The 9,819-nt window shown below is 48.3% G+C and overlaps 1 protein-coding gene and 1 non-coding gene across 6 annotated transcripts in view; both read left to right on the forward strand.

Annotated features, from left to right (window-relative positions):
- The window catches only part of LOC117998279 (sialic acid-binding Ig-like lectin 13), a 28,362-nt gene extending 20,296 nt beyond the window's left edge, over positions 1 to 8,066 (forward strand). For 2 of the 5 annotated variants that reach the window (XM_034987001.1, XM_034986999.1), the window contains 7 exons: positions 1 to 277; positions 470 to 517; positions 4,008 to 4,265; positions 4,345 to 4,638; positions 4,944 to 5,043; positions 5,391 to 5,472; positions 6,829 to 8,066. In XM_034987001.1, coding sequence (XP_034842892.1) covers positions 1 to 277; positions 470 to 517; positions 4,008 to 4,265; positions 4,345 to 4,638; positions 4,944 to 5,043; positions 5,391 to 5,472; positions 6,829 to 7,011 — 1,242 coding nt within the window. In that variant the 3' untranslated portion in view covers positions 7,012 to 8,066. Of the gene's footprint in view, positions 278 to 469; positions 518 to 4,007; positions 4,266 to 4,344; positions 4,639 to 4,943; positions 5,044 to 5,390; positions 5,473 to 6,828 lie in introns of those variants that run through there. The other 3 variants (XM_034987002.1, XM_034987004.1, XM_034987003.1) reach the window with 3 other exon arrangements.
- Positions 8,067 to 9,046: 980 nt separating this feature from the next.
- Positions 9,047 to 9,150, forward strand: LOC117998390. The gene has a single exon (XR_004675982.1). It is a non-coding gene; the product is annotated as a U6 spliceosomal RNA (small nuclear RNA).
- Positions 9,151 to 9,819: the final 669 nt, after the last annotated feature.

A 9,819-nucleotide genomic window follows, 5' to 3' on the forward strand; every position in this document is an offset into this window, starting at 1 on the left:
CTGACACAGATACCTGACATCCACATCCAGGGGCCCCTAGAATCTGGCCGCCCCAAGAACATTACCTGTAGCGTGCTATGGGCCTGTAAGAGGGGGACACCCCCCACCTTCTCCTGGATCGGGGTCGCCCTCACCTCCAGGGGCTGCAAGACTCCCCACTCCTCCGTGCTCACCCTCACCCCGAGGCCCCAGGACCACGGCACCAACCTTACTTGTCGAGTGGCCTTCCCCGCAGCTGGTGTGAACACGGAGAGGACCATCCAGCTCAACGTGTCCTGTGAGTGCCAGGCCAGAACGCCAGGGTCCCTGAGGGCTGTGGGTGTTGGGGAGAGGGAGGCAGGGTCTAGAATCCTGGGGAGGAAGGAAAGAAAACACCCGACACCACACCTTTCTCATTTCTGAAGTTTCTGGGGGAAAAGGGCCAACAGCCACCTTCCTGCCTCTGAAAACAATTATGTCTATCTGTCAGATGCACCCCAGAACCTGACCATCAGTGTGTTCCGAAGAGAAGGAACAGGTAGGGTACAACCTTTCCTCTTGGGCTGTGGTGCAAGCAGTGTCTGTCTCCGCCCGTCAGAGCAGAGCTGGGTGGGAGAAAGGCTCAGATCAGGTGTGGGGACAGCAGAGGTGGGGAGCACCCCACTGGCTCCTCAGCGTACAAACTGGCTTCTCCCCACCACTGACCCTGCTCTCAAGGGTATTGCATGACCTCCAAGCCTGATGGGGTGGCCGTCCCCAGTGCCCCAGCTATGTTCCCCTCCCAAACCTTGCCCCATTCCCCTCAGATCTGGACCCTGCCCCTTCCTGCAATTCCCTTCCACATTATAATGTTATTGTTTAAAACAGTAAGCATAAAATGTATCTTGGTCTGCTCAGGCTGCCATAACAAAATACCACAGACTGAGGGGCTTAAGCATCAGACATTTATTCCTCATATTTCTGGAGGCAGGTCCAACGTCAAGGGTCCAGCCAATGTGGTTCCCGGTGAGAGATCACTCCCTGGTAAACAGCTGGTTTCTGGTGGTGTTTTCTCTCACACAACTAAGAGAGAGAGTTCTTTGGTATCTCTTCTTATAAGAGCACAATCCAGGGACGCCTGGGTGGCTCAGTCTGTTAAGTGTCTGTCTGCCTTTGGCTCAGGTCATGATCCCAGGGTCCTGAGTTCGAGTCCTGAATCTGGCTCCTTGCTCAACGAGGAGCCTGCTTCTCCCTCTGCCTGTTGCTTCCCCTGCTTGTGTGCTCTCTCTCTCTCTCTCTGACAAATAAATAAATAAAATCTTTTTTTAAAAAAAAAGAGCACTAATACCATCCCGAGGCCCCTATTCTCATGACCTCACCTAACCCTAATCACCTCCCAAAGGCCCATCTAAATACCTCCAAATACCACCATATTGGAGGTTAGGGCTTGGACATATGATCTTGAAGGGAACACAATCCAGTCCCCAGCAAAACTGAATAAGAATAAAATAACGTGGGCGCCTGGGTGGCTCAGTCGGTTAAGCGACTGCCTTCGGCTCAGGTCATGATCCTGGAGTCCTGGGATCGAGTCCCGCATCGGGCTCCCTGCTCGGCAGGGAGTCTGCCTCTCCCTCTGACCCTCCTCCCTCTCATGCTCTCTCTATCTCATTCTCTCTGTCTCAAATAAATAAATAAAATCTTAAAAAAAATTATAAAAAAAATTTAAAAAGAATAAAATAACGTTCAGCACCTATGTACCTCCCCTCTTGGTTATTTCTCCAAATATAATCTACGCATCTACGTTTAAAGACACACACATATGTACATAACCATGCTATATACATGCTCTGTGTCTTTATTATTTTTTTAAGTTTTAATTCAAATTCCAGTTAGTGACCATACAGTGCAATATTAGTTTCAAGTATACAATGTCGTGATTCATCACTTCCATCCATCACCTGGTGCTCATCACAACAAGTGCCCTCCTCAGTCCCCTTTACCTGATTCCCCATTCCTCACTCCTTCCCTTCCAGTAACCATCAGTTTGTTCTGTATAGTTAAGAGTCTGTTTCTTGATTTCTCTCTCCCTCTCTCTTTTTTGCCTTTGCTTGTTTGTTTCATTTCTTAAATTCCCCATATGCGTGAAATCACCTGGTATTTGTCTTTCTTCCAGCTGACTTATTTCACTTAGCCATCATTTTTTAAAAAGATTTATTTATTTATTTTAAAGAGAGCACACGTGCGCGCGCACACACACATGCTTTGGAGCTGGGGGAGAGGTGGAGGGAGAGGGAGAGAGAGAATCTTCAGGCAGATTCCCCACTGAGCCCAGAGCCCTATGACACAGGGCTTGGCTTGATCCCAGGACCCTGAGATCAAGACCTCAGCCTAAATCAAGAGTTGGTCACTTAACCGGCTGAGTCACTCAGGTGCCCCTCACTTAGCTATTATTTTTTAATAAATTTTTCATGGTGGAGTAATTTTAGGTTTACATTGTACAGAGAGTTTCCATAAAGCCCTCGTCTAGCTTTCCTTGTCTTTAAAAATCTTAATACTGCCACGACGCATTTGTCCCAACTAAGTATGTGACGCTGGTACATTACTGTCTCCATGCGTACATAGGAAAACTTCTTCGTTCTTACTGAAGATTCCATGGTCTTCCAATTAGAAGTATATTATACTGTAAACTCCTTAATGAGTCCCCATTGGTGGAAAGCCATGGAGTTTCCAGATTTCTGTTAAGGCAAATAATACTGCAACAAATAACTTGTATAAACATTCCCCATATGTGTGCATGTGTCTGTAAGATAATTTTTCTAGAAAAGTCCCAAATCAAAGGGTAGGTTTGTGATTTCTACAGATACTGCCAAATCACACTGTATGGAAGTTGTTCTGTTTATAATCCCAACCTACTGAACATTTTCATCCTTGCTGAGATCTTAAGTGAATTCACTGTCCTTTTAACTTGAATTATCATTTTGTAAACAGGTTGTGTATCTTTCATTATGTTTAAGAATCATTTGTATTTCTTTGTGGACTTTTTCTTAATGATTTGAAGAAGCTCTTTTTACATTAAAGAAGTCAGCTGTGTGTTAGTTGAAGGGATTTATTTCCAGCCTAATAATGGCCTTTTGACTTAGTATATGGTGACTTTGTTAGACAAAAACATGGTTTTTTGAGGGGAGGTCTTGCATTCAGTGGCGTACTGGAGTTGGCTCTCACTGGCTGGCAAGAGCCAATTGTGTCCACGTTTTCCCAATTCTGCGTTCAGTGACATTTAGTTGGGTGCTTGAAATCGGCCAAGAAGGAAGTATTTATGCCAAGGAAACTGGCAAATCAGAAATTTTTTCCCTCCCCTCCCCGATGAGTTGGTTGTTAAACACGTACCAGTAAACCAGTTACATGCATCAATATTTCCTTTCATACCTCTGTCTTTCCCCAATCTGTTATTATTTTTGAATCCTCAGTAGCATCATATGTCAACACTCCCAAACATACACATTCGCTCAAGGCTTACAGACTATCTGTTCTTCCCTGAGCATGCAGGGCCGTTTCACACCCTAGCTGTAGCTGCACTTTCTGTGCCTGCCTCCAGCAATGTCCTTCCATGCCAGCTCCCGGACCCTCTCATGCCCCACTTTAAAAGCCTCTCCTCCTCCAGGAAGCCCTCCCTGACCTGACAATCTCACTGAACTCCCATCCTCAGGGTTCCCCGATCACACTGTACCCCCATCACAAAACACATCATGCTGCTTGATGACACCTGATTCTGGGTGTCTCGCTCACAAGACCGTGGACTCTCAGACACAACTAAATTAGACAGGTCTTAGTGAACTTAGTGAGAGACAGAACGCACCCAGGCCTCTTGCAAAGGCTGTGGTGCCTGCTCTCAGCCCTGTCCCCTTCGGCTGACCGAATGATCATGCGGTGGAAGAGAAGAAACAGATTTACATGATGTGAGGAAAAGAGAGACAGAGAAAGAGACAGAGAGACAGAGAGAGAACACCCCTAGTGAGGGCCAGGGCTTAGCTTTCTTTCTGTCTTTCCAGGACCTGAGGCTCTAGGCAACGGCTCGTCTCTCCCAGTCCAGGAGGGCCAGCCCCTGCACCTGGTCTGCACCGACGACAGCAACCCTTCTGCTAGGGTGAGCTGGACCCGGGGTAGCCTGACCCTGCAGCCCTCACAACCCTCAAATCCTGGGGTCCTGGAGTTGCCCCGGGTGGAACTGGGGGACCATGGGAGATACGTCTGCAGAGCTCAGCACCTGTTGGGGTCCCTGGAAGCATCCCTGAGCCTCCTTGTGAAGAGTGAGTTGGAACATACCTGGGAAGGATGCTTGGGCCCTGGGGAGGGGTCTTCCTCTGATACTCTGTTGTCTTCCCACAGACCCCCCGAAGCTGTCTGCTCCCTCCTGCTCCTGGGAGGGCGAGGGGCTGCACTGCAGCTGTTCCTCCCGAGCCCAGCCGGCCCCCACCCTGCGCTGGCGGCTGGGGGAGGGGCTGCTGGAGGGGAACCACAGCAACGCCTCCTGGACCATCACCTCCAGCTCGGCGGGGCCCTGGGCCAACAGCTCCCTGAGCCTCAGCGGGCCGCTGGGCTCTGGCCTCAGACTCAGCTGCGAGGCCCGGAACGCCCACGGGAAACAGAGCATGGCTATCCTGGTGCTGCCAGGTCAGGGAGGTATGAAGGGTGATGCCCAGGGGAGGGGGGCGCATGAACCAGGACCCTAGAAGACGTTGAGGAGAGAAGTGGCTCTGACTCAGACAAAGGGGCACTAGAGGTCAGAGTCATCTGTAGGTTGGCGGGGGAGGGGTTGAGGAAGGGGCCAGGGAAACAGGAGGCTGGGATCACGGAGAGGGGTGGGGGACAAAGGAGCCAGTCCTGGGTAGAAGAGGGCACACCCCTGGGTCATGGATTCCAGAAGGCTGGATGCTCAGGTGCCAGCTTGGCGGGACTGGAGTTTACCCCAGGTCTCTTACCTGCAGGGAGACCAGGGCCCAGGACAGGTGTGATTCAGGGGGCCATCTGGGGAGCTGGAGTCACAGCCCTGCTTGCTCTCTGTATCTGCCTTATCATCTTCTTCGCGTGAGTGGTGGCCCTGGTTTGGGTGAAGGCCTCATGAGGTTGGGCAGGGAGGGGACTCAAAGAATCTCCCAAACTCAAAGCCCAGAGCTGAAGAAACCTGGCGAGGTGATGCAGCCAGAGAAGAGTACAATTCGTCCAAGAGGCATCAGGAATCTAGCCTCCTGACATGGAGGCCGGGAGTGGTCTCTTCCCCACAGGGGTTCCCTCTGTCAGGGAGGAGGGAGCGTGCGTTCTCCTCCTGGTGTCTGCAGCCAAACATCATTCTTCATGCCCTGCCTCAGTCAGTCATCCTTCCAGGCTCCCAGCAGCGAGCAGCCAGGCTGAAAGGCCCCGATCTCTCCCCTCAGAGTGAAGACCTACAGGCAGAAATCCAACCAGAAAGCAGCGTGCAGGGATGGCGTCGATCCAGCCTTGAATACCGTCTCCCAGGTGAGTGGCCAGGGCCTCTCTTTCTATCTAGCGTCCCACCTGGACACCTCTCCTGGGATGGACCGTGGGGCAGCTCACTCAGCATGCCAAAAGATGAGTCCCTCACCGACCCCCAAAATTTGGTCCTCCCCAGGATTTCTGGCTGCACTCAGCTCAGAGACCCCAGAGCCACCTTTTCCTCTCCCCTCTCCTCCAACCACCAGAGCCAGTGATGGGCCAAGTCCCACCCATTTCCCTTTTTAGCAAAGCTTTTTTTTTCCATTTAGCCCCTTCTCTGCTGAGCCCTCACTGTCTCCCTCCTGGGCCACTGGCCTCACCTCCACGACTCCACCTCTCCACCTCTCCTCCCAAGATTTGGGCAAGAAATTCCCCAAACACCTGTAACCCCTGTAGAAAGTAGAAAGAAGCATGAGATCAATTTTAATGTAATATATTATTTAACCCAATATATTCAAAATATTATTTCACCATCATATCATCAAGAATCAATGTACAGATTATTAATGAGATAGTCTGCATTCTTCCTTCGTTTTCTTCTTCTTTTCACACTAAGTCTTTGAAATCCAGGGTTTATTTCATACTCGTGGCACACCTCTGCTCAGAATTGCCATGTTTCACGTACTCAGTAGCCACATGTGGACTGGTAGACACGTAGTCTGGTTTCCTTGGTCCGGTGTTCTGTGACCTGTCCCTTGCCAAGTCCTCAGCCCACTTCCTGCCCCTGCCCACGAAATTAGCTCCTTATCCCCAGGCAGGGCTCGTTCTCTGTGACTCTGTGCCTTTGCATGCATGATTTCCTCTGACCCTCCGCATTTGCATTGGCCAGACCCCTAATCACTTTTCACGCTCCAGTTTAAATATTCCCCTGCCCTATGCAGGCAGACTGTCATCACGCCTCCCTGTAATAATCACAGGCCTGTCCCCAGCACCCTGGGAGCCCCTGGGTGAGTGCTGCTTCTGTGCATCAGATCACAAATTGCAATTAGATCATTTGCGTGTATGTGTGTGTATGTGTGACAATTGGATACTCTCTCCTTGCCCTGATAGGTTGTCTGAGGTCAGAGGTCGTGTGTGCTGAAGAGTTTCTTGACCTTGCTTACTCTGTTTTCATATCTGTAAAATGGGGATAACAGTTATATTATCCACAGGGGAGTGGGGGGAGTTGTAAGGATTCAATGCCATTATGATGAAAATGTGTTAAAGATACAAATGAATGAATGAGTGAATGAATGGATGGATGGATGGATGCTCAGGAAATGGGCATGAAGTGGATAAATGGGTAAGTGCCCCCCAGCCCCCACTTCCCTTCTCCAGACTCAAAGGCCAGCTCCAGTGCCTTCCCTTCATTCCACTCAGGATCACCTGAGCAAACCCTGGTCAGACAGCCCCTCAGACCCTTTGCCCGCAGCTGGGGCCACCTCTCCCTCTGAGAAGGAGCAGGAGCTCTACTACGCCAGCCTCAGCTTCCACGGGCTGAAACCACACAACTTTCAGGAGCGGGAGACCCCTGAGTATGCAGAGATCAAGATCCAGAAATGACGACCCCAACCCGCCCCCTGCCTCCAGGAGGGCCAGCTCTGACTGGAGCCTGGACAGGACATCTCTGAAGAAATGTATGTCAGACTCTGATTCCTTAGAAGTTGACAGCCCTCTGAGCCAAAGTTTATAAATGGGAATGTGACACTCCTTGGAGTGGCTGAAAGTCAGATTCCTGTGTTCAAACATCAGGCAAGCCACTTCACCTCCCCATGCCTTCCTGTGTTCCTTCCTCTGTAAAATGGGGGATAATATTCATTGGGCACATTGTTCAGTGGGAAAAAATGCATCATTGGCATTGTTAAGTATATCCTTATGTGTCAAGTCTACCTCAGGATGGAGGGAGATATCAACGTTTGAACATATATTATTTTGTCTTTTGTTTTCTTTTCTCTTTTTGGGGGGGGAGGTGTCATGTATTATTTTTAAAAGTAAATCTATTTCTAAATGTAACTCTCTGGCAGGAGTAGATATTTCTCAATACATGTATCTAACAAAGGATTCATCCGCAGTGTAATAAGAATACATAAGGATCTTCCGAAAATCAGTAAAAAAAAAAAAAGGCAGACAACCCAATAAAAAAGCAATATTCAGAGGGCCCATAGGCATATAGAAAGGTGGGTAACGTCAGTAGTTGTCAAGGAAATGTGAGTAAAGACTCCAGTGCTGGGCCACTGAAAGGCCACCACATTGGCTAAAATAATAAAAGCAATTATCAAGGGGCACCTGGGTGGCTCAGATGGTTAAGCGTCTGCCTTCGGCTCAGGTCATGATCTCAGGGTCCTGGGATCGAGTCCCGCATCGGGCTCCCTGCTCCTTGGGAGCCTGCTTCTCCCTCTGCCTCTCTCTCTGTCTCTCATGAATAAATAAAAATAAAAATCTTAAAAAAAAAAAGCAATTATCAAGAATATCAAGTGTTGAAGACATTACACTAAGTGAAATAAGCCATCACCAAAAGACAAATACTGCATGATTCCAGTTATACCAAGTATCTAAAGTAATCAAATTCTTTTTTTTTAAATGTTTTATTTATTTATTCATGAAAGTCAGAGAGAGAGAGGCAGAGGCAGAGGGAGAAGCAGGCTCCCCGCAGAGCAGGGAGCCCGATGCGGGACTCGATCCCAGGACCCCGGGATCATGACCTGAGCTGAAGGCAGACGCTTAACCATCTGAGCCACCCAGGCGCCCCAAAAGTAATCAAATTCTTAAAACAGAAGGTAGAGGGGGCTCCAGGGGAGGGGAAGTAGGAAGCTGCTTTTCAGTAGGTAGAGTTTTAGTTCTGCAAGATGAAGATTTCCTAGAGCTTAATGATGTGCATGTAGTTAACACTACTGTACTACACACTTAAAAATATTTAAGATGGTAAATTTTATGTTGTTGTTGTTTTTTACCACAAAAAAAAAGAGTAATATGTAGTGGTTACCAAGGGGTTGGGCGGTTGGAGGTAGATGGACAATTAATATTTAATGGGTACAGAATTTCATCCATCTAGGGAATGGATGATGGTGATGGTTGCCCAATGTGAATGCACTTAATTCCACTAATTGTACGCTTAAAACAGTAAATTTTAGGGGAGACTGGGTGGCTCAGTTGTTAAGCGTCTGCCTTCGGCTCAGGTCCTGATCCCAGGGTCCTGGGATCGAGCCCCGCATTGGGCTCCCTGCTCCGTGGGAAGCCTGCTTCTCCCTCTCCCACTCCCCCTGCTTGTATTCCCTCTCTTGCTGTGTCTCTCTCTGTCAAATAAATAAATAAGATCTTTAAAAAAAAAAAATGACCAGGGTGCCTGGGTGGCTCAGTCGTTAAGTATCTGCCTTCGGCTCAGGTCATGATCCCAGGGTCCTGGGATCGAGCCCCGCATCGGGCTCCCCGCTCGGCAGGAAGCCTGCTTCTCCCTCTCCCACTCCCCCTGCTTGTGTTCCTGCTCTCGCCATCTCTCTCTCTGTCAAATAAATAAATAAAATCTTTAAAAAAAAAAAAAACAGTAAATTTTATGTTATACTTTGCCACAATAACATTTTTTTCTTAAAGAGTATCAAGTATGCTTCAGCAGCACATATCCTAAAATTGGAAAGATACAGAGAAGATTAGCATGGCCCCTGTGCAAGAATATCAAGTGTTGGTGAAGATGTGGAGCATCTGGAACTCTCATACATTGCCAGGGGTGGGGGGAGTGAGAATTGGTACAACCCCCTTGGGAAAATGTTTGTCACTCTCTACTAACAACTGAGCACGGAGCCAGCAATTTCACTCCAAGGTGTGTATCCAACAGAAGTGCATACAAATGTTCGCCAGATGTGTACGAGAATGTTCATGGCTGCCATGGTTGCCATGAAAAAATGGAACCTGCCCAAATGCCCATAACAGTAAGACAGGTAGACAGACTGCAGAGTATTCATGCAATGGAAGAAGCAAATAGCAACTTTGTACAACATGTAAGAATCTTACAAACATAATGTGACAGAATCCAGACACAAGAGTCCTCACTATGTGACATCTTTGATGTAAGGTTTAGAAACAGACAAAACTAATCTTTGGTATTTGAAGTCCAGATACTGATTACCGTCGGTGGGTAGTGAAAGGAAGGGGCCAGTGAGGACCTCCTGGGGTTTTTTGGTAAAGATCTGTATCTTGATCTGGGTCCTAACTGCTCAGATGTGGTCACTCTCTGAAAGATTTTCTAGTAAAACATTTGTGATTTGTGCCCTTTTCTGTATTTTCTGTGAAAAGTACTCTTCAACAAAATTTACATTAAGATTTTTTTAAAAGATGGGGCACCTGGGTGGCTCATTCAGTTAAGTGTAGGACTCTTGG

The sequence above is a fragment of the Mirounga leonina genome, unplaced genomic scaffold (assembly GCF_011800145.1).
Source record: "Mirounga leonina isolate KUSES-001 unplaced genomic scaffold, KU_Mleo_1.0 Mir_376, whole genome shotgun sequence".
NCBI lineage: Eukaryota > Metazoa > Chordata > Mammalia > Carnivora > Phocidae > Mirounga > Mirounga leonina.